Source organism: Myotis davidii, unplaced genomic scaffold (genome assembly GCF_000327345.1).
Source record: "Myotis davidii unplaced genomic scaffold, ASM32734v1 scaffold71, whole genome shotgun sequence".
Classification (NCBI taxonomy): Eukaryota; Metazoa; Chordata; class Mammalia; order Chiroptera; family Vespertilionidae; genus Myotis; species Myotis davidii.
The window spans coordinates 4,131,994-4,156,196 of record NW_006283588.1 but is presented as its reverse complement, the minus strand read 5'-3'; the positions used below and the strand labels follow the sequence as shown (position 1 = coordinate 4,156,196).

Genomic DNA, 24,203 nt, shown 5'->3' with positions numbered 1-24,203 from the left:
GCCACGATGGGTTCTTAAACTGGACCGGAGGGCCGGAACAAAAGCATGGATGGAGTGCTTGTGTGAACTAATATAAATTCAAAGTAAACATCATTACATAAAAGGGTACGGTCTTTCTTTTTTTTTTTTTTAGTTTTATTCATTTCAAACAGGCTGGATCCGGCCCACGGGCCATAGTTTGCCTGTGGCTGGTCTAAGAGATCCATCTGCCACCAGAACTACAATTCCCAGCATTCCTGGTGCTCCCTGTGCTCTGGGCCTCTGCTTCCGGTCCTGGGGCTGCCACCAGAACTACTATTCCCAGAATTCCTGGTGCTCCCCACGCTCTTGGTTTTCCCTTCCTGCTCTCTCTCTGTCCCACAGCCTCCTACTCTGCCAAGTAATCCAGACCACCAGCTCTCCCTCTCTGCTCTCCATCTGGTGGCTTGGGGAGCCAAGTTCCCCAAGTTGCTCCACTCTCCACCAGCTCTCCTGCTCTGCTCTCCACCTGGTGCCTTTGTATGCAAATTAACTCACCATCTTTGTTGGTTTAATTTGCATACTCACTCCTGATTGGCTGGTGAGCATAGTGGAGGGGAGGTCAATTTACATGTTTCTCTTTTATTATATAGGATTATTTTTATTGATATAATTAAAGTGTAACATTAGTTTAAGGTATACAAAATGTTTTGATATTTGTATATATTGCAAAATGATCCCAATAAGTGTAACATCCATCACCATACATAGTTACAAACTTTTTTCCTTATGAGAGCTTTAAGGTTTACTTTTAGCAACTTCAGAATTTTCAGTCCAATGTTATTAACTGTAGTAACCATGCTGTACCTTACATCCCCATGACTTATTATATAACTCAACGTTTTTACATTTTGACTCCCTCTACCCATTTCAACCTCCCTCCCTCCCCATCACTCAACTGCCTCTGGCAACCACTAATCTGTTCTCTGTACCTATGCATTTTTTGTGTTCATACTCCACATATAAGTGAGCTCATATGGTACTTGTCTTTCACTGTCTGATTGGTTTCACTTAGCATAATGCCCTCAAGATCCATCCCTGTCAGAAATGGCAAGATCTTTTTTCTTTGGCCGAATAGTATTCCACATTTTCTTTACCCATTTCTCCGCATATGGACACCTGTTACGTTTCCATGTTTTGGCTATTATAAATAACTAGAGGCCCGGTGCACAAAAATTTGTGCACTCGGGGGGCTGTCTCTCAGCCCGGCCTGTGCCCTCTTGCAGTCTGGGACCCCTAGAGGGATGTCCACCTGCTGGCTTAGGCCTGCTCCCCAAGGGATTGGACCTATGCTGGCAGTCAAACATCCCTCTGGCAGCCAGGGAACCCTCGGGGGATGTCCACTTGCCAGGGGGGAGCAGGCCTAACCTGCAGACATCCTTAGTGCTGCTAAGGAGGCGGGAGAGGCTCCCACCACCACTGCTGCACTGGCAGCTGGCAGCCTGGTTTGTAGCTGAGCAGAGCTCCCTGGTGGTCAGTGTGTGTCATAGTGACCAGTCATTCCCAGTGGTTCTGCTGTTAGGGTCAATTTGCATATTACCCTTTTATTATATAGGAGTGCCTGGCCAGGCTGGGTGAGGCTGTTTGCAGTCTGGCCAAGCCCTCCTTAAGTTAATTTTAGGGAATGTTGTGGAGTGAAAGAAGATGTAGTGTCGAGGATTGAGAAAGGTATGTTGAGATGGTTTGGACATATAGAGAGGATGAACGAAAGGAGATAGATGAAACAAGTATACAAGACGAGTGTGGATGGGAGAGTTGGAAGGAGTCGTACCTCAATCAGACTGAGGATGTTTTTAGCAAAGGCCAGCTTAGGAGCACCCTAATTACGTTAATAACAATGTACCTACCTATAGAGTTTAAGTTTAAAAAATTTGGCTCTCAAAAGAAATTTTAATCGTTGTACTGTTGATATTTGGCTCTTTTGACTAATGAGTTTGCCAACCACTGGTGTAGATGCTTCAATAATATGGGGGTGCATAATTTTTTTTGGATACTGTTTTCCATAGTGGCTGCACCAATTTACATTCCCACCAACAGTGCACAGGGTCCCTTTTCTCCACATCCTCACCATCACTTGTTATTTCAGGTCTTTTGAGAAAAGTGAGTCTAACAGTTGTGAGGTGGTATCTCATTGTGGTTTGATTTGCATTTCCCTGATTACTGATGTTAAGCATCTTTTTTTTTCTTAAATATATGTTATTGATTTTTTACAGAGAGGAAGGGAGAGGGATAGAGAGTCAGAAACATCAGTGGGAGAGAAACATCGATCAGCCGCCTCCTGCACACTCCCTACTGGGGATGTGCCCGCAACCAAGGTACATGCCCTTGACCGGAATCGAATCTGGGGCCCTTGAGTCCACAGGCCGATACTCTATCCACTGAGCCAAACTGGCTAGGGCAAGCATCTTTTCATGGACCTGGTGGCCACTGGTATATGTTCTTTGGAAAAATGTCTAGTAAGAACCTCTGCCCATTTTTTAATAGGATTGTTTGTCTTTTTGATGTGGTTTATTTTTTGCTGTTGAGTTGCATGAGTTCTTTATGTATTGTGGATGGTAACCCTTATCAGATACATGCTTTGCAAATATTTCCTCCCATGTTGTTTTCTTTGCTGTACAGAAGCCTTTTAATTTGATATTAACTAAAGTCTCACTTGTTTATTTTTGCTTTTGTTGCTTTTGATTTTGGTGTCAAGTCCAAAGAAATCATAGCCAATAGCATTGTCAAAGAACTTACCACTTATGTTTTCTTCTAGTTTTATGGTTCCAGGTCTTATGTTCAAGTCTTTACTTCATTTTGAGTTGATTTTTGTGTATGGTGTGAGATAGTAGTCTGTTTTTATTCTTTTGCTGTGGCTGTCCAGTTTTCCCAAAGTCATTTATTGAAGAGACTGTCCTTTCCCCATTGTGTATTCTTGACTCCTTTGTTGTAAATTAATTGACTGTATATACATGGATTTGTTTGGGGACTCCCTATTGTCTTCCATAGAGCTATATGTCTGTTTATGCCAATACCATGCTGTTTTGATTACTATAGATTTGTCATATAATTTGAAATCAGGAAGTGGGATGTCTCCAGCTTTGTTCTTTCTCAATATTGCATTTGCTATTCAGGGTTTTTTAGTGACTCCATGTAATTTTAGGATATTTTCTTCTGTGAAAAATGCCATTAGAATTTTGATAGGGATTGAATCTGTAGATTGCTTTGGGTAGTATAGAATTTTAACAATATTAATTTCCCAACCCATGAGCAGGGAGCATCTTTCCATTTATCTATGTCTTCCATTTCTTTCATCAATGTCTTACAGTTTTCAGTGTACCGGTCTTTCACCTCCTGGGTTAAATTTATTCCTTGGTATTTTATTCTTTTTTATATAATTGTAAATGGGATTATTTTCTTAATTTCTCTTTTGGGTAGTTCATTGTTAGTGCGTAGCTACTGATTTTTGTGCATTTTTACCCTGCAACTTCACTGAATTTATTAGTTCTAACAGGTTTTTTTAGTGTAGTCTTTAGTTTTTTCTATATATAATACCTAAACAAATAGCATACCTTTCTGATTTGGATACCTTCTCTTTTTCTTAATTGCTTTGACTAGTACTGCCAACATCCTATCTAATAAAAGAGTAATATGATATTAACCATCACTCCCTCACTCTGTCACTCTGTCACAAAGATGGCAGCAGCTATGGAGTTGGAGCAAGCAGGAGGCTTGGGTTACCCCGGCGATGGAGGAAGCCAAGCTTCCCGCCTGCCCTGGCCGGCCCTGAGCTCCGCTCAAGGCTATAAAGTTTCAATTATAGAAGATAAATAAATCCCAGATACCTGCTTTCAGCCACTGTGGCCTCTGCTCAAGGAGGGGCTGGGAGCCTCGGTTGCCAGGGGTAACTCAGGCTTCGAGCAGGACCAAGGCTACAAAGTTTCAATTATAGAAGTTAAATAAATCCCAGATACCTGCTTCCAGCCCGCCGGCGTGGCCAGCCTGAAAATGGCCCTCAGCCCCTCACCCAGGCTGGCCAGGCACCCTAGCAGAGACCCCCACCCTGAAGGGGCTGTGGGCAGCCTAAAAACGGCCCTCAGCCCCTCACCCAGGCTGGCCACACTCCCATGGGGTGAGGATCCCCACTGGGGGGCTTGACCAGCCTGCAAACAGCCATCAGCCCCTCACCCAGGCTAGCCAGGCACCCCAGTGGGGACCCACACCCTGAAAGGGGTTTGACCAGCCTAAAAATAGCCCTCAGCCCCTCACCTAGGCTGGCCACACTCCCACGAGGTGAGGGTCCCCACTGGGGGGCTTGACCAGCCTGAAAACGGCTCTCAGCCCCTCACCCAGGCTGGCCAGATACCCCAGCAGGACCCCACCCTGACTCAGGACATCCTTCAGGGCAAACCAGCTGGCTCCCACTCGTGCACCAGGCCTCTATCCTATATAGTAAAAGGGTAATATGCAAATTGACCCTAACAGCAGAACCACTGGGAATGACTGGTCACTATGACAAACACTGACCACCAGAGGACAGATGCTCAATGCAGGAGATGCCCCCTGGTGGTCAGTGCACTCCCACGGGGGGCGCTCTTCTCAGCCACAAGCCAGGCTGATGGCTGCCAGTACAGCAGTGGTGGCGGGAGCCTTTCCCGCCTCCTCAGCAGCGCTAAGGATGTCTGACTGCAGCTTAGGTCTGCTTCCTGCTGGCAAGTGGACATCCCCCAAGGGCTCCCGGGCTTCCAGAGGGATGTCTGACTGCCAGCTTAGGCCCATTCCCCTGGGGAGCACCGGGCCTCTAGTTATCTATAATAATAAAAGCATAATATGCTAATTAGACCGGATGTCCTTCCAGACATCCTTCCAGATGAAGCTGGGGCTGCTAGGGAAGCCCAGGTCCCAGGTTCCAGGTGCCCGCCAGTGTCTGGAAGGAATCCTGGGTCCCGGGTACCAGAGGGAAGCCGGTGCCAGCAGCCAGGGGAAAGAAGGCCTACTCTTGCACAAATTTCATGCATTGGGCCTCTAGTGTAGAATAAAATGGGCATCTTTGTCTTGTTCCTGGAGGAAAAGAATTCATTCAGCTTTTCACCATTGAATAAGTTAGCTGTGGGCTCATCATCTATGGCCTTTATTATGTCCCACTTGACATGGTGTATGATTCTTTCAGTGTGTTTATTTTAAATTATTCATATTAAAATAGAAAAACATTTCCCAGCTTTATCTTCAATTGAAGAATCATTTCAGAATTTTATAGGTGAATCTCATATGGAATTCTTCATTTGTGTGTGTGGTGTGTGTGTTTAAAGTAAGGAAATTATTTGTTTAAAAAGTTCTGGAGATAGTGCCACTATGAAGGGACCTATACCCCAAATAAAAATCCTGTATAATAAAAGCCCAGTAACCACAACAGTACAACCAGAGACAAGAACAACCACAGCTCCTCACCCAAGCCAGCCGCCCCCCAACAAGCGGTTAGGGGCGATCAGGGAGGCAGAGTGGTTAGGGGCCATCAGGCAGGCAGTGAGCAGTTAGGGGTCAGCAATCCTGGATTGTGAGAGGGTGTACACTGGGCTGAGGGGGACCCCCTTCCCCCGTGCACAAATTCCATGCACTGGGCCTCTAGTTATATAATAAAATGTCCCTTTAAGTCATAATACCTGTTAACCTAGAACAGTGATGGCGAACCTTTTGAGCTCAGCGTGTCAGCATTTTGAAAAACCCTAACTTAACTCTGGTGCCGTGTCACATATAGAAATGTTCTGATATTTGCAACCATAGTAAAACAAAGACTTACATTTTTGATATTTATTTTGTATATTTAAATGCCATTTAACAAAGAAAAATCAACCAAAAAAATGAGTTCGCATGTCACCTCTGACACGCGTGTCATAGGTTCGCCATCACTGCCCTAGAAGTTATATTCTGTACTGGTGCAGAAATCTTATAATAGCAACACTGCCTTTAGCCAGCACTACATCTAAATGACCTAGAATAAAGGGGCATCAATTCTATTTTTAATGCTTTCCAGGGAATAAGATTTAGTAATCTTTGAAGATCCTCTTCCTTGATTAATAGCCCTAATTTCCAAGGTTTACTCTCTATTCCCTAAGCCCTATATATATAGTAATACTACTTCCTCTTGTTCTATTGTTGAGTGAAAGGCATCGACAATAAGGGTGGAAGATTATCTCTTGAGACTGTTGTGTTTGTCCTTCAGCCCAGAGGGGACATTTCAGATCTGTGTTTCACCACATGGGAGTCAGATTGTTCCTCCCTGAGCCATTGCTCACCATCCTTTTTAAAATGTGCTCCTCAGATATTTGTTTACGCTTCGTTTCTGTGGTTAAAAAACTTCCATTCCAAGTCAACTAAGAATGTTTCTTTTCTACAACATGTGTTTATGTAGTTATGAAGAAGCAAAGAATACACTGGTCAAAACGAAGATACTGGCCCCAGCATACTTTATCCTGGGAGGCAACAAGTCGGGGGAGGGCTGTGTGATTACACGAGAAAGAAAGAAATCTTTGGATGTTTATGAGTAAGTACATTGTTAAAGCAAAGTAGAAGCTAAAGCACGAACTGACGTATGTACACGTTTAAGGCATGGGCCTGAGAGGAATCTCTTTTGGTATCTAGACTCGACCTCAAGCAGGATAGATGGTATGTCGTAGAAACTAACTATGACCGTTGGAAACATCCCCTCTTCCTCGATGACCGCAGATCAGCTGCCAAGACGTGTCTAAACCAGACAACCCAGGAGGTAAAGAGCATTCACGGTGTCAGATACAGAAAGCAATGGCCTCATTAAGATTGTATTAGTTCTGGCATTTTTATTGGGCCTTTATGGGGTTCATAAGCCTCATGTTATCTATTATCAATGCATAGTCCCCACCGAGATTTTGTTTTGTTTTTAATTTAAAGAGCAAAACTTTGCTGTACTTCCCTTTCTAATTCTGGAAACCACTTGGTGAAGCGAATGATAGACAAGAATTAAAAGGGGAGGAAAAGTCAGAAAAAGTGAAACGTGAGAACCGTTACCTGTGTTTCTAATAGTGACCCCAAGGGAGATTCATTTAGGGGCTGGGGAGGTTGACTGACAATGTCTTGGTTTCTAATGACCCATTTGTGTGCATAAGGCTGTTGACGTCTGTATTTAATGTACTGAACAACCTATTTTTATGTTTCAGAATATCTCATTACCAACTATCTATGATATCCTGTCAACAAAACCTGTCCTCAACAAGGTATTTAAAATATATACATATATTTGCTTTTAGGAACAATTTGGTCCTGTTTTATCTTTCCCTGTTATCATTGGAGAAGTCAGAGCTAGAATCACAAGGCGTGTTCAGCTTAAGGCCGACTTGTAAAAATGTTTTTGTGTGACTAAAGTAGTAACTGTCGGATGGGACAAAGAAACGGATCATGTGGCTTGGATGTCAGCTTGGTCAAAGTATCGTTTCTAGTTTTGCTTACATGGCATTGAATTAAGTGTAGCGTTTTAGCCTGGACTTCTCCCTGTCCACCAGAATCGTATGCTGTACACGACAACTAGCACCTAAAACCTGACAGAGTCCATTCTGAGGCAGTTTGTGTCTTGGTGGATTAGGGTGTCTCTTAAGCTTCATTACATCCTTTTATCTTTTCCCCACACTGTAGCTAAAAATGCAGTTTCCTAGTCACCCAATGTACTATTAAGTCCCCCTTGTGTATTCTGGATATACACACCCTGATTTTCCCATCTGTCCTCTTTGGCCCTTCCCCCTCACCCTCCCTAAAATCAGCCTGCCTCCATCACCCCTGCCCGTAGCATTCAATCCGAACCTGGCTCCTGCAGGAAGCCTTCCTTGAGCCCACTGTCCCGACCGTACTTCTTGTTTGGCCCATGCCATCATTATGAGAGCTCACAGTGGTTATTTACAGATCCTGTGTGCCTCCTGTGTGTATGCCTTTAATCTGCATGCCTGCATAGTGTCCCCCACTGTGTATGGTTTAAGGATAAGGACAGCTAAAGCAAAACTGTTCAGACTCCACAGTACACCATTAGGCTCTGGAGGCTGAAGGCTAGTCTTACAGCCTTGCTGGTGAAGCAGCGTGCTGCCCAGGAAGAGACCTTGCTTCTCTCCCAAGCCTGTCATATTCACAACCTGGAATAATAGTCTGTTGAAGTCAGTTTAGACTTTAAATTATATAACATTTGTTTTATATACTTACTTATATGTAATATTATATATTCATTATTTAATATTAACTTCATAAAGCAGTTCCATAAGAAATGCTAATGTGAATCAGGACATCTTAGAATTGAAAACATCCTTAAAATAAAAATAACTTTGTTTCAGCTGACTGTATTCACAACCTTGATGGACGTTACCAAAGGTCAATTTGAAACGTACCTGCGGGATTGCCCAGACCCTTGTATCGGCTGGTGAGCACACACCTGGCCTACAGAGTGCACTGTGATGTCAAGCGGGGAGCTCACAGGTGGCCCACGAGTGCAGCCATCGGATCTCTGACCAAGAACTAAGACTCAGGGCAGCTTCTCTTTCAGGCATGAGCTTGTCCGTGTCTTTGTATGTTTACAATTCACAGGCTATTTGTGCCACAACAGTTGACTGTTCTTATTTACAGATAATTTAAGTATAGCAATCATTTAGAATTTGTTGAGTTTCATTTCACTTTAACATTTGGGGATGGGCAGTTAAACTATCGTGGGACCCACTTCTATAGAGTAAAGCAAGAGTCTTGTGGGCGCTAAGTCAGCACATCTGCGTAATAGCTACAGCAAATTGTTTTCCACTTTTATCTATAGATTTGTGTATTTTCCTGTATAGCAGTCTTTTCCTCCTGGTACTAATTGCTACTAAAGTTAATACAGTATGCCACTGTCTCCTGTGTGTGACAGCAATGTTAATTTCACTAACTTTGGAGGGAGAAATACATTCAACTGTGTATTTCTTAATGGGCAATACCTGGGCCTTCGACTCTAAATGGAAGTACTTTTTAGGGGTCATGAAGCAATCAATATGCAACACTGTCTTTTATATACAGAATGGAGGTGTTTCCTTTTTCATAATGACCCTACCTCCCAGAAACCCCAGGATGTTAGCTTTAAAAACTGAGGCCCAGGTTCTGTGAATTAATAGTAAATAAACAGGTCAGACTTGTGGAAAATGGGATATGAACCCATTTTTTTAACCTTCCCAGGGATTATCCACTTAATAGATTTTGAGTTTTTCCTTTTGATCAATATGTATTTTTTTAAACTAAGTAGTTACTAAAAATGTTTTTCAGAAATCAATATATTTATGAAAAATGCTAATTGCACTTGTTAACTTTTCAAACTCTCACAATTAACTGTGAACTGCATGCCAGTTGGGCATGACTGTATCCGCTTCATTTCCATGTCAGTTGTATTCATGACGTCCAATAAAGCATTGTCAGCAGCCTTGTGTGCTGAGTGTACAACTACGCGCTGGTTTGAGGGTGGGGGCTATTATGGAGAAATCAAAGCTACTGAGTGTGTCTGAATGACAAGAATTGTGCAAGTGGGTTATTCAGCTTATGACTGGTTACAGTGTTACACGACAATCCTTGCCACTTCTTTTCCCACTGTTACCAGCCTAGTGTGCAGATGTTCAAAGGCAGCTTTTCCTCCCAGAATGGAGGTGTTCTTGGTTTGTTACCTCAAAATTACAGTGATGCCAGTATTATCTTACTAAAGCAAGAAGAATTATTAGAGAATTTGTGTTAAAATAGGATTCAATTAATGTAAAAAACTTTACTTGGAATTTTGTCCCTTATAAAAATGATGTGAGGTAAACTTTTATTATTTTTCTCAAGTAGCCTTTGATACGCACAATAAAATGGGATGCTAATTGTTTCAAATGGATTCCTCAGGACTAAATTAAAGCATATGAAGGTAATCTATAATAATAAAAATGTAATATGCTAATTAGATTGGACAGCCAAACGACCTTCCAGATGTCCTTCCGGATGAAGCCGGTGCTGCGAGGGCTGAGGCAAGCTGCCGCTGCCGCAGCTGCGAGACCTGAGCCCCCTGCACGAATTTCATGCATCGGCCCTCTAATCCTATATAATAAAAGGCTAATATGCAAATCAACTGAATGGTGGAACGACTGGTTGCCATGACGTGCACTGACCAATAGGGGCCATACGCTCAATGCAGGAGCTGCCCCCTGGTGGTCAGTGCACTCCCACAGGGGGAGTGCTGCTCAGCCAGTAGCCCCGAGCCAGGCTCACAGCTGGTGAGTGCAACAGTGGTGGTAGGAGCCTCTCCCACCTCCGGGGCAGTACTAAGGATGTCCAACTGCCAGCTTAGCCATCAGTTGGACATCCCCCGAGGGCTCCCAGACTGCAAGAGGGCACAGGCCAGGCTGAGGGACTCTCCCCACCCCGGTGCACGAATTTCATGCACCTGGCCTGTAGTCCTATATAAGAGGCTAATATGCAAATTAACTGAACAGAACAACCTGTCGCTATGACGCATACTGACCACCAGGGGACAGATGTTCAATGCAGGAGTGGTCCCCGGTGGTCACTGCTCCCATGGGGAGCGCCGCTCAGCCAAAAGCCAGGCTCACAGCTGCCGAGCAAAGAGGCAGTGGTGGGAGCCTCTCCCACCTCCACGGTGGCGCTAAGGAAGCGGGGCCTAAGCTGTCAGTCAGATATCTCCTGAGGGCTCCCAGACTGCAAGAGGGCGCAGGCCTGGCTGAGGGACTCTCCCCACCCTACCCCCCAAGTGCACGATTTTTGTGCACCGGGTCTCTAGTAACTGATATTAAAATTTGAAGTAGAGTTGTTTACTTTAGGATATATAGTATAGGCAGGCCTATTTATATAATACTTTATGTATGCTTATGCATAAATAGGTATACATCTACAACATAGAAAGATGATTAGGAGGAGATGTTTACAAATAGGTTGACAATGGTCCAACTGTAATTTTAGAAATGCTGGATAATAATCCTGGACTGGTTGCATCCAAACCAGGGCCTATAATTTCTCCACCTAGTTTTAGGTAAGGAGAAAAAGCAAGGAGCAATCATATGTGATATAATCCAAAGTGAAACTGAAAATTATAAAATCTAAAAAGTTATCTGAAATACTAATTTGTAGCTTAACTGAACTTCATTTATCCATGTCTTAAACATTGGGGGTTGGGAGGGACAGTAAGAAAGAATGGAAAGAGGAGAATGAAATGGAAGATAACTAGAATGGTGAAACTGGGAAAACTCTACACTAAGATCCACTAGAACGAAGGCTCTTTATCTTTAGACTTCACATCCTTACATAAAGAGGTACAAAGAGTTCAGAGCCAGGACATAATAGAAAAGAACGTTTGTTAAGCAAAGAACATATGGAACCAAGTGTGGGTTCTAGTAGATCCCCTCCTTCCTGTACCTTTCTTTCCTCAAACATGGATACATATGTGATGCCTTACATCTGTGTAGCACTCGTCATCAAAACATTTACATGAACGTTGGACAGACTAACCCATATTCCCTTTCTAGGAAAATACTGAATATCCAACAGGTGAAGGAGCAATGGAGATGGAAGAACTCTAATTGTCCACAGTCTCACTAAAAGAGAGGTTTAACACAAATGTTAAATATCACTAATGTGAACTGGCATAGCACTTTATATTTTAAAAGTCTATGACATTGCCCTGGCCAGTGTGGCTCAGTTGGTTGGGTGTTGTCCCTTGCACTGAAGGGTTGCTAGTTCAGTTCCCAGTAAGACACATGCCAGGGTTGTGGCTGATGGATGCTTTCTTCTCCCTTTCTCTCTCAAAATCAATTATAAAAAATATTTTTAAAAATTCTTTCATGATGTCATTTGATCAATAGGATGGCCTTAAACAGGCTGCTATATTCTGGGAGATATAGTTCATTAAAGGTGAGGATTTTTAGCAATATAACAATATTTACAACTATTATTTAAGTTAATCACATGTGATTTGATAGACCTAAATATCAGGGGTAACTAACTACACATAGCAAATCTTAATGCAAGAATATTACCATGGATGCAGAGAGTGGGGTGGTGAGTGTAATACTTTCAACAATGATTTTTTTTTAAAAAAAGATTATTATATGAGAACTCTGTTGTACTGAAACTTTACAACTTTTCAAAATAACCAGTAGTTTTCTGTAAATTGCTGGCCCAAAAGTTCTTTTTTAAAAATATATTTTTATTGATTTCAGAAAGAGGGAGGGAGAGGGAGAGAAACATCAATGATGAGAGAATCATTGATTGACTGCCTCCCGCACACCTCCTACTGGGGATTGATCCTGCAACCCGGGCATGTGCCCTTGACCACAATCAAACCCTGTACCCTTCAGTCCACAGGTGTCGGCTCTATCTACTGAGCCAAACTAGCTAGGGCTCAAAGGTTCATTTATGGATGTTTCTGAGTCTGGGCAGATGAAATGAATTGGTAATTAAAACTCTTCTTGTATCTGAATCAAAGTCATTTGTAGGCATAGGATTCTCCGATTCCTTAATCAGAAGCACCAGCAATATGAGGAAAGAACCAGACATGTAAAGACAGCAGGATAGGTGACAAGGCAACCACATTTCTACAGTGAAATAAGTGAAATCCAGAACCAATTATTTTGTTAACAGATCAAGAAATGGCCTGTTAATATTAAAGTTAGCAACAAGCCGGAAATATGCCATTTAAAGTTTATATACATACAAAAATGTTTTCCACATTAGATAGTAAATAGTAGAGCACACCTGCACTGTAAGAAAAATGGTCTCAAGTTTAATAAATCGTCTCTCTGGCTAGTTGGTATGTCATTATTTTTCATGTTTTGATTTCTTTTTACATCTAAAATTGTCAAGCCCCAATTCTGGAATAAATTCTAAGCATAAATATGTCAATTTAAATGAAAATGCAATTCAGGCTCATATGCAGGATATACATTTATTAACAGTGAAAAAGCATTTACCCAAAGTGAATGTTACAAAATACAAAGAGTACCTGCACAGTCTGTTGAGCTCACTACGCAAGCAGGATCCCAACCTGTGTAGGGTTCTCTCTCATTTTGACCTTTTCTCCCTCTTTTATTTCTAACCAAATTTTTAACTTATAAATTAAGACAGACAGGAATATTAAATACCTAACTCTTTAGCAACAGCTACTAGAGAAAAACATATGAAACTAGTTATTTGCTCTCAAGCTCTAGGTACTTTAAAACTTAATTACCTACTAAAATGATTATAGCAGCTATAACATAAGTCAAACAAGTCTGATAAGGGTCATAGGTACTACAGTAACAACTAAGATACGAGTACAACTCTTCCATTATATCCACCCTTAACATGCATACAGAGGGAGAGAGAGTCAATATGTGAGGCTTGGCTTGCGTACGAAAATGAAGTTTCCCCCTCCTATACAACCTAAAAAACAAACACAGAATTGGAGCATACATAAAATTTGTTTCAGTTTCCCTGAAGCCAAGCCAACTGGATATGAATTCCTGATTCTGGAATGACAGTCTTCTGAATAGATTTTACTCAAGTAGGAAATATATGTCTCACACAATTCTAAATTAAGTAGCAACACAGTAAATGTCCTCATAGGAAAATGTTCGTTTAATACTCCTGATTGGACACTGCAGTTTTACACTGAGGTATCAGGCAGGTAAGAATTTTAAAGGAATACCAACCAATTTTTATAGGGTATTTGTCATTTTTTAACAAATTTAAACGATACCTGGAATAAATAACTGTTAACTGGTTCTGTGGAGCCTTACTAGGTATATGGCAAGTTTGGGATCAAAGGTAAACCATCTTTTAAAAGCTGGCTGACTTAGTAATGAAGTCATGTCGATTTTCATTACTTAATACTTCATCTCCCTCAGTACTCACAGAAGCAACTGCTATGCTTTGGTCTTAAACTATCATCTCAATAGTTCATCCAAAGGCATACATAACCTTAATGTTCTGATACATGAATTTATTTCTATTAATCCACACTTGGAAGAGCTCAGTTTTTCATTTAAAATTAACTATAATGTTACTGTCTGTGCAGAAATGTGCTCTAATTATATAAAACATATTTCTTTTCAGATGGAGACAACATAGATAGGAATAAAATTCTGGAAATTATCTAGTCGGTACTAAGGACATGTGTTCTAAACTTATTTATCCAATTTGAATAGAGTATTAATATATATTCTACGATAACTTCACAGATATCCCAGAAACCTTTATAACCTGTCCTACCTTGCACAGGAATAAGATACGAACATTAGACCCAAGAGCAGTAACACTGACATTACTTGGAAGCCTGCCATAACGGCTAACTTTATAATAGTGTATTTCTCTAACTCCCGACCACTACCTCGTTGAACAGCCTAATTATATAGAGCAGTATCTTGCTATATGGAATTCAACATAATTTCCAAAAAAGATACTTTACAGGTAAGTGCAAACTTTATTTAAAACTACATTTTAAATTCAACATTACCAAACATCACAATGCGGGGGGAAAAAGGAAAGAGAAAGAGAAAACCCCACAGTGTATCAAGGCTTGAATGTGTTCAGAAGTTAGTTCCTTATGTTAACTGCCATGGGCAGAAATTAGCACACCTATCAAAAATGCAGTGTCAAACTAATATACATTTTTATACAGCTCAAAACAGATGTTTATTTAGAACCATTTTCATATATGCATTGACTATGTAAAGAGAGAGTCAGATGAGCCTCTGAAGACATCTCATGTGCTTTGGGCCCCCACTGTTTCTGAAAAACAAAATAATAAGGCCTTGTAAATTACTTGAATCAAAATTTTACTAACTAGAATTTAATATTTTTGTCTTCCATTAAAATGTTCACTTTTAATATAAAGTTATTACCAAGGAAATACTAATTTACTTTGATAAGATAATTCCCTGATAACACACAGTAAGAGTTTTTAAAGAATAGATGAGGGTTTCTGTTTTAAGATGGCAGACTTCTGCCGAAACCGGTTTGGCTCAGTGGATAGAGCATCGGCCTACGGACTGAAAGGTCCCAGGTTCGATTCCGGTCAAGGGCATGTACTTTGGTTGCGGGCACATCCCCAGTAGGAGTTTCTCTCTCATCAATGTTTCTAACTATCTCTCTCCCTTCCTCTCTGTAAAAAAATCAATAAAATATATTTTTAAAAAAAAAGATGGCAGACTTCTGAGCAGGTTCTCTCTCTCTCTCCTCTCTCTCTCTCTCTCTCAACGATGGGTGGGTGGGGTAGGTGGGGGGAGCGTAAAAATGAATAAATCCAAACCAACAAAGGAAGAGTGGTTCTGAGCGAACAGAGGACAGAAGACACCATCAAGTTCCCAGACGCCGAAATGGAGGTTCAGTGAGAGTGAAGATGCCGCAGCCTGGACACACTATGAGAGAGGTACCAGATGAAAAGGCAACTAGGCTGAAGACTGGGAAATTAACTGAAGGTTTGATATTTGGTCTGCCCTTCACCCCATTTCTAAAACAAAAATCTTTGGACCTTGATTCAAGAACTGCTCCCTTGAGTGGCCCAGAGGTTGTGCTATTGGACTATAAAGGAAATCTGGGACTATCACTTGGCTCTGCAATGAATCATGTTTATATAGAACCATCTTCAGGAAAATAGAGATTTTGTCGGCCGGCGGACTGAAGGGTCCGGGGTTCAATTACAGTCAAGGGCACATACCTCAGTTGAAGGCTTGATCCCTGGCCCTGGTCCAGGCCTGTGCAAGAGGCAACTGATCAATGTGTCTCTCTCACATAGATGTTTCTCTCTCTCTGTGTCTCTCCCCATCCCTGTCACTCTCTCTAAAAATCAATGGAAAAATATCCTCAGGTGAGGATTAACAACAAAAATAAAAATAAGTGTGTTTACTTTAATAACCTTAATAATGTAAGAAATGATGAAAACTGAACAGAAGGAAAAAGGAAGAAGGAAGGAGTAATTGGGTAATGACCAAAGCTGATGAAACTAGAAAATGTATATTAAAAATAACAAAGGCAACAAACAGAAAACCAAAAAAACCCAATATGAACATTGAGGGGAGAGGTAGGTCTAAATACCCACTTTCCATTTATGAATGATGGTGTAAGACTGAGTAAATTTTCAATATGATACGGTTAAAACTAATAACTCATACCTGGTTCCTTTAGTGTCTGAAAATTCCCAGCTAATTCTTCACTCTGCATTTCACGTATTTCACCAGATAAATGGTTTTCCTGTTCTTCTCCTACCATTTTCTTCCTTAGATCTGCCTTTGGAATGATGAAAAAAAAAACCAAAATCATTTTTATCTTAATATTTGTTATAAAAGATAAGTTTAATTAAAGAGAGCCACATACCTCTGAATATATTGTCAGTTTGAGTGGTAAATCTTCAACTTTCACAAAGTCATCTTCATCAGATTTTTGACTTATATTACCAGATTCTGCTTCCTGTAATATAAACAAATTAGCATTTAATGAAGGCAATCCACTTCATCTCTGTATTTAAAACCAAAGTCACCCATGCCAAGAGACAAAATTCTATCATCTTTGGTTTTCTAATGTAATTAAACTCTGTAATGAAACAGAAACCTAGAGTTCATAGGAAGGGTTGCACACTTTCAGGTAGGGAACAGACTTTGTGTTTTTGTTTTCATTTTATAAAACAAAGAGCCAGTTTCTACAGCAGCCGTGGGCAAACTACGGCCCGCGGGCCGGATCCGGCCCGTTTGAAATGAATAAAACTAAAAAAAAAAAAAAGACCGTACCCTTTTATGTAATAATGTTTACTTTGAATTTATATTAGTTCACACAAACACTCTATCCATGCTTTAGTTCCGGCCCTCCGGTCCAGTTTAAGAACCCACTGTGGCCCTCAAGTCAAAAAGTTTGCCCACCCCTGTTCTACGGGCTAAAGGAGGAAATAATTGGCTAAAATCATCAGAAGAAAAATGCTTGGTCCGTGATATGTTTACAGAATACATCAGAGCTGTATCCAGCAGAATCTAAGTAAACATTTACAGACTTTCAATATCAATCTGTGGAAGCTCAACCAGAAAAATGAGGCAGGAATTTAGTACTCATATCTGTGACCAGCTCACACTGGAACTTGAATTCTCTTATTCTCTTAGTTCTCTCAAGTTTTAATAGTATTCTTATCCTACCATTACCCAAGTGGAAACTGTAGGTTTTTCTTTTTCTTGAACCATCTCTCACCCATCTCCCATTTAGCTTCTATTTTGTATTCATATGATAATGGGACTCCTAACATTGCTCCCATGACAACATATTTTATACAGCCATCAAATTCTTCTTCAAAAACCATGACTATAAACATTTCACTTTCTTATGCAAAAACCTTCAGTAGTGTCCTTGCCTCAAATTCAAGACCCTTACAGTGGTTCCCAACCTCCCTAATGCCGCGACCCTTTAATACAGTTCCTCATGTTGTGGTGACCCCCAACCATAAAATTATTTTTGTTGCTACTTCATAACTGTAATTTTGCTACTGTTATGAATCGTAATGTAAATATCTGATATGCAGGATGTATTTTCATTGTTCGGGACCCACAGGTTGAGAACCACTGCTTTATAATCTAATTTCAAGTTAATTTCATGCAGTACTTCATTCAGCAACTCATCAAATGGTAATAGGAATAAATCTAACATGGAACTTTAAGAGTTTTAGGTGCATAATTTTACTGTTAATGAAGAAAATAAAATAGAGTTGAGAATTACTTTTTCTTCTAATGTTTTTTGAAACATTTTAAGCCCCTTTGTTGAGAAATTATAAAAACATAATTGTAAATCTATCTTTAGGAAGAAAATTGATGTAAATTTTAAAAATACAGGAAACACATTCCTTAGACCTAAGAGTACATTGTTATAAATCCCTTCATTTTTGCTGTAAAACAAAGTATATAAAACATACACAACCCAAGAATCCAAAAAATAAACCTGTTTGCTGTAAAATTAAATTAATACAAAGGTCCTGATTTGGTAGCATATTTCCTAGCATTGTTTTCTGTCATTCAGTGTATAGGCATAAAGACTCTTTTGCTGCCCAGCTGCTGTGGCCCAGTGTTTGAGCATCAACCTGTGATCTAGATCACGGTGTGATTTCCGGCCAGGGCACATGCCCTGATTGTGGGGCTCAATCACCAATGGGGGGAGGGGGAGTGTAGGAAACAGCCAAGCAATGATTCTCTCTCATCATTGATGTTTCTCTCTCTCTCTCACTCTCTCTCTCTCTCCCTCCCTCCCTCCCTCTCTCCCTCTGTTCCTCTCCCTTCCTCTCTGAAATCAATAAAAATATGTATTTTTTTAAAAAGACTATTGCTATCAAATTGTTTTCTTTCCCATTCCAAATGTAAACTTTCAGGTTTATCAAAATTTATGAAATGCTGTAAACAGTTGAAAAGTCATGTAAGAGTAGTATAAGAGAGTAATCCTGACCCAAATATCATTATCCTATCAGATCTGAACTTAAAAATGAACTCCCTTCAGTTTGCCACCTAAAACTTATCTCTTCAGCTCTCAAAATTATGCACAGAATAGCTTTTAGGTATTGAGATAGTCACCTTAATCACCCTTCTGTTCAAGTTTAAAATAAGTTTGAATAAGAAATAAAGATATTGATAGTTTCTAAACCTAAACATAAAGGTTGTGTTTACATGCTGAAATGTTAACCTGAAAATAAATATGCACAGAAATGAAATGCAGAAATATTTAGAAAGGTAAGTGGATACATACATAGTCATTTACTAACACTGGAGATTCAGTATCAGGACTTCCAGCCAGAGAACTGTCAGGAGTTTCCGGAGCAGATTTAACTTCTTTGACTCTAGGCACCAAGGTTTCAATTTCAGTTAAAGGTAAAGGCAAAGCGCTAGGCTGTTTAGATGAATCAGTGGTAGTAAGCGAGTCCTTTTGGACAGCACTACTTAGAGGTTGCTCATTTTCCAAGATATTGAGGTAACACGGTTTCATAGGAGCACTATCCTGGTCATCTGTCATAAAGAAAAACCTCTGCATTAGTGTAATGTAACAGCTGTCAAACTTTATTACTACGCGAAATAAAGGCAGTATATATGAGTCAGAGCATTTAAGACATTTAAGAACAAAAGAAAGGCAACTATAAATTTTCCTTAACAGTTTTCAAATTTAATTGGGGTTGTTTTAAATATTAGATTCCTAAAATCCATCTGATTTCTAATGAAGCAGGAATTTCAGGACTTAAGCCCAGGAACAGGTGTTGTTGTTCTTTAATCCCCCACATTTCTATCTAAAGATGTCTTCCTTATAGATTTTTTTCTGTGTGTTTAGGTATGTCAACTTTTCTTTAACAACTGTTGGCAGAAAACAAAGCCCTAATGTTTTCTACATTATCAGGGGGAGAAAAGGACCATACATTAGGCCCAAAATACCTTCAAACTTACATTAGCTAAGAATATTTTTTTCTTTTCAATTTTTAAGCACATAAATAGCACTTTAAATCATCTTAAAATTGAATACTTATTTAGATTTCTTACCTTTACTAGTAGTGGGTTCTTGTTCTGATGGTACATTTTTGCTTTCTGCTGATTTTTCGAAGTTCTGTTGAAGAACCTAGAAGGAAAAAAATAATGTTTTGATAGTAAGGCCTAAAATATATGGTCACTATACAGGTGTTTACTACTATGTGGCTTTTGTCCAACCTGAGACCTTTATGCAAAAGAACTTAAAAATATCTTCTAAAAGTATTTCAAGGAGGTTGTGATTGCAATTTCAAGATAACTAAGTAAAAAAGTTTCCTCTTTCTGTAAAGTACCTCCAATACACAGAACTAGGAATATTATGGATTCCACTATTTTTTATTATTTTTTTTAGGTCAGACTCTATCTTAACCATTTGTACACCATAAGCATTTATAGACGCAAGTGGTGGATCTTTTTAAATTAAATTCAAAATACCGTGGCAGTTAACTGGTTAAATAAAACATACACCTGTTTATGTGTAGATTAGAGGCCTGGTGCACGAAATTCGTGCGTGCGTGCGTGTGTGTGTGTGCGTGTGTGTGTGTGTGTGTGTCCCTCACCCCAGCCTACATCCTCTCCAATCTGGGACCCCTCGAGGGATGTCCAACTGCCCTCTCAACCGCTCTCCTGACTGCCTGCCTGATTGCCCCTAACCACTTCTGCCTGCCAGACTGATTTATGCCTAACTGCTCCCCTGCCGGCCCGATTGCCCGTCATCCCCTGTTGGCCTGGTCGCCCCTAACTGTCCTCCCCTACAGGCCTGGTCCCTCCCAACTGCCCTCCCCTGCTGGCCTGATCGCCCACAACTGCCCTCCCCTGCCGGCCATCTTGTGTATTGGAGTGATGGTCAATTTGCATATTACCTCTTTATTATATAGGATGATAAAAGAATGGAAGAGGAACTGACCAGGAGGGGCGAAAGATGAACAAAGCTAGGTGCCTTCAGCAGCAGGAGAAAACTAAAACTGAGATTCACCTCATAATTAGAAGTGCCAGATTCTAGAAAGGAATATTGTGGTGAGGAGTTGGTGATGAAAAGGGGGTGGTGGTGGATATATGAATTCGTTTAAGGAAAATGTGGACACCTAGGTTCCTTCCCCTCAACTTCAACAGAAAACAGGAGATTGCATTTTGGAGAAATTAGTAATTCTCAGGCCTAGGGGGCATCTGGAGTAGGAGTGGGGTATGGAAAGCATGAATGAGGGCAGGACAAAGCATCACATTGAAAACAGGATTCAGTGAGTCTGTATAATGTGGAGACCCTCAGCTCCATTCTCACATCTAGCTCCAGAATACCAGCAGCCAAGGATATTTTAAAATTTTGTATTCATGAACATGAGAATGGGGAAGCTGTAAATTTTGACATCTTTAAAAAGGATCTGCTTTTAGTAGTTAAGATCGGGGAAATGTGTTAATCTACACTGGGATACCTGATCATCGTGTTCATTTTCTTCTGTAGTTTCAGTGTTAGCCTGAAGTGAAGTCTGTACATCTACAGGTCCCTCTTCAAATTCTTCTATTTCTTCATCTTCATTCTCATCTTCTCCACTTCCATAATTAGTCAGTGCTTGAGTTTCAGCTTTGGACAAATCTATGATGGTTAACACAATTTTTTGGTAAATTTTCAGCACTTAATAATAGCTACAATTTATTGCATTCTTATATTGTCCAAGTGCTTTTTAAGAAATAAAAAATATTTTTATTGATTTCAGAGAGGAAAGGAGAGGGAGAGAGAGAAACATACATCAATGATGAGAGAGAATCATTGATCAGCTGCCTCCTGCATGCCTCCTACTGAGGATTGAGCCCACAACCCGGGCATGTGCCCTTGACTGGAATCAAACCTGGGACCCTTCAGTCTACAGGCTGATGCTCTATCCACTGAGCCAAACCATCTAGGTCTTGTCCAATTGCTCTACATATAACATCTAAAATCTTCAAAACAGTAAGTACTAGAAAAAACTGTGGTGCAGAAACAAGTAATTTAGTCAGAATTACACTGCAATTCAAATTCAGAGTTGTCAGGCACCTAATTCTATAGTCATTACATTTCACCAAACTGTTTTAATAAGAGACCTATAAAGAACAAGTACATGGCCCTGGCTGGTGTTCTCGGTAGTTAGAGCATCGACCTTTGTACCAAAGGGTAGAGGGTTGAATTCCCAGTCTAGGGCCAGTAGCTGGGTTGCAGGTTCGATCCCTGGCCCAGTCAGGACACATGTGGGAAGCAACCAATCGATTTGTCTCTCTCACAGAGATCTCTCTCTCTCTCTCGCTCTCTCTCGCTCTCTCTCTCTCTCTCCCCCCCCACCCTTCCACTCTCTCTAAAAAATCCATGAAAAAAATATCCTTGGGTGAGGATTAACAACAAAAAACAAACCAACAAACAAAGAACAAGTGTATGATCCTAGCATGAACCCTTTAAACTTACTAATAGACACTGGACATTCTTCACTTTCTTCATCTTCCTCTTGATCAGAAATATCAGATCTCACATTTTTGGGAGCGTCACCTTCATACCCCTCAGATGTTTCAGTCTGCTTAACTGTTTTGGTCTCATCCTTGTCCTAGCCACAAATAAATTTGAGCAATTAATTTCTTAAAGTACATTTTAAAAAGATACATAGTAAGTCTATCATAAAAATTAATAATAGTCATTATCTAATAAAAAACACAAAGAATCATTTTAGTTTTGTTTTTAAAAGAAATAAAGATTTGTCAGAAGAAATGATATTTGATAATATACTTTGCTCTCAAACATTAAGGTAAAAGCTATTAAAATCACTTAATCTCATTTTGAACGCATTATTTTTAGGCACAAATTAATTAGCACGTACTCTGTCTTCTGCATCAATTTCTGCAGCAGGTGAGCTATGATCTCCTTCAAGAATCCTTTTGGCCTATAAGCAAATAAACAATTTTAGGGGTAGCCTTTCAGCATTACACTTCTGTATTCAGTAAATTTTAACAAAGGCTGCATCATCCAAAGAGTTGAATGCTTCTTAGAAATGTAAATTAAACTTTTATTTAAATCTTTTAAATTAACAAAACCAAAGACACTGCCAACTGACATCTCCTTAGATTCAGAAGAGCTATTTCAAATTTACTAAGTCTAAAACAAAAATCTAAATGCTGTCCTCCTTTAGTCTTCCCAGTCTCAGCAAATGGCCCTTCATTTACATAAACGCCCAAGTGAGGAAGCAGCCTGTACTTTTATTAAAAACATCAAAACTATTAGAATGCCTTATTGACTCAATCATCAAAGTGTACCTGTTGCTGAACACTCAGCTAGGACACCTCATTTCTTAACTGGACTAACAATAGCCTTATAACTGGTCTCTCTGACTCTTTCTCTACTCTCCTACAATTCCTGTTCAATATGGTATCCAGACAAAAATGTTAAATTGCACATGAGATTACATCACTCCTCTATTTCAAACTTTCCTATGGATTTCTATCATGGTTCGAATAAAATGAAAGGTCCTTATCACAGTTTGTAAGGCTCTATAATTTGGCTTAATCTACTTCTGTGAATTCACCCTCCTACACTCTCAATTCATTTAATGTGTTCCTGCCTCCCTGGCTTTCTCCCTGTTCTCCAAACTGCTCAATCCTGCCTTAGAGTCTTCACACTTAAGTGCTCTCCTTCCAGAAAGCTCATCCCCTTCAGCATCATTATAAATCCCTTGTCTTTCATGCCTTAGCTCCTATTTCCCCTCCTCAAGACAGCCTTATGATACTGCCTATCTAAAGAGTCCTCTCGATCATTTATTATGTTATTATCCTGTTTTTTATTTTTATCAAGCTCTAAGCAATGGCTGAATCTTATGTCTAGAATAAAAACATTATACAAAGTGTGAAACAGATGGCTTGACTTTATCTACTTTATATTGAAGGAGGAAAGGTTATCCCATTATATTTTGGGTCTTGACCTGCTTTCCCTTTCATGATTAGGGAGTCAAGAATAGGGTGCAGATCTAGAGATACCTCAAGTTGAGGGGAAAAAACCTCATCCAATTTCACACGTGATCAAGACTAACTTAATAGGGTATAAGAAGCTAGAGGGATGTGCAACCAAGTCCTAACTGACAAATGAGTATGTGTGTTGGCTGGGTGATACATATCCCCAGGGAATCTGCTGGGGTAGGCAAGAGCTGCAGCAGGCATCCTCTTCTCTGCACCCTGAATAAGTGACAAGAACGTGAACCTCACAATGCACATTTAGCATCATTTCCTGTCTGCATGCCTGATCTATAGACACTAATGTTACCACAGAGATTAAGTACGGGGCTAGCACATTACTGATTTATAATGTGATTAACTGGTATTACTTTAAAATGTGCTGGGGTCCAACCCCAGCAGGTCCAGGGGTCCCCAAAGGTGTGGACGGAGTCAGCGAAGAAGGAATGACATGGAGACAGCGTTCAGTTGATCAGCAGGCTTGCCAGGATCCCTAGCCACAATCTCCAGCCAAGTTCTGTGTCCATGTTCTCTTGCTAGGTTCTCCAGCCACGTTCTCCAGGTCCTCCAGCCAGGTTCTGTAGCCATGTTCTCTCTAGGTTCTCCGGCCAGGTTCGGTCGCCAGGTTCTGTAGCCGGCTTCTGCAGCCAGGTTCTGTCTAGGTTCTCCAACCAAGTTCTGTAGCCAGGTTCTGTCCAGCATCTTTTGCCATGTTCTGTCTCTAGG

At 40.4% G+C, this 24,203-nt stretch overlaps 2 protein-coding genes across 6 annotated transcripts in view; one reads left to right on the top strand and one right to left on the bottom strand.

Moving 5' to 3' along the window:
• Positions 1–9,446, top strand: part of ASAH1 (N-acylsphingosine amidohydrolase (acid ceramidase) 1) — a 23,044-nt gene extending 13,598 nt beyond the window's left edge. The window contains exons 11-14 of the mRNA XM_006753803.1: positions 6,407–6,538; positions 6,637–6,760; positions 7,188–7,244; positions 8,343–9,446. Of these exons, the coding sequence (XP_006753866.1) occupies positions 6,407–6,538; positions 6,637–6,760; positions 7,188–7,244; positions 8,343–8,432 (403 nt within the window). The 3' untranslated portion in view covers positions 8,433–9,446. The remainder of the gene's footprint in view (positions 1–6,406; positions 6,539–6,636; positions 6,761–7,187; positions 7,245–8,342) is intronic.
• A 3,487-nt stretch (positions 9,447–12,933) lies between these two features.
• Positions 12,934–24,203, bottom strand: part of PCM1 (pericentriolar material 1) — an 87,804-nt gene continuing 76,534 nt past the window's right edge. For all 5 annotated transcript variants that reach the window (XM_015565315.1, XM_006753787.2, XM_015565306.1 and 2 more), the window contains 8 exons: positions 22,355–22,417; positions 21,949–22,084; positions 20,948–21,108; positions 19,533–19,608; positions 18,754–19,010; positions 16,360–16,452; positions 16,158–16,272; positions 12,934–14,775 (listed from right to left, as the gene is read on the bottom strand). In XM_015565315.1, coding sequence (XP_015420801.1) covers positions 14,750–14,775; positions 16,158–16,272; positions 16,360–16,452; positions 18,754–19,010; positions 19,533–19,608; positions 20,948–21,108; positions 21,949–22,084; positions 22,355–22,417 — 927 coding nt within the window. In that variant the 3' untranslated portion in view covers positions 12,934–14,749. The remainder of the gene's footprint in view (positions 14,776–16,157; positions 16,273–16,359; positions 16,453–18,753; positions 19,011–19,532; positions 19,609–20,947; positions 21,109–21,948; positions 22,085–22,354; positions 22,418–24,203) is intronic.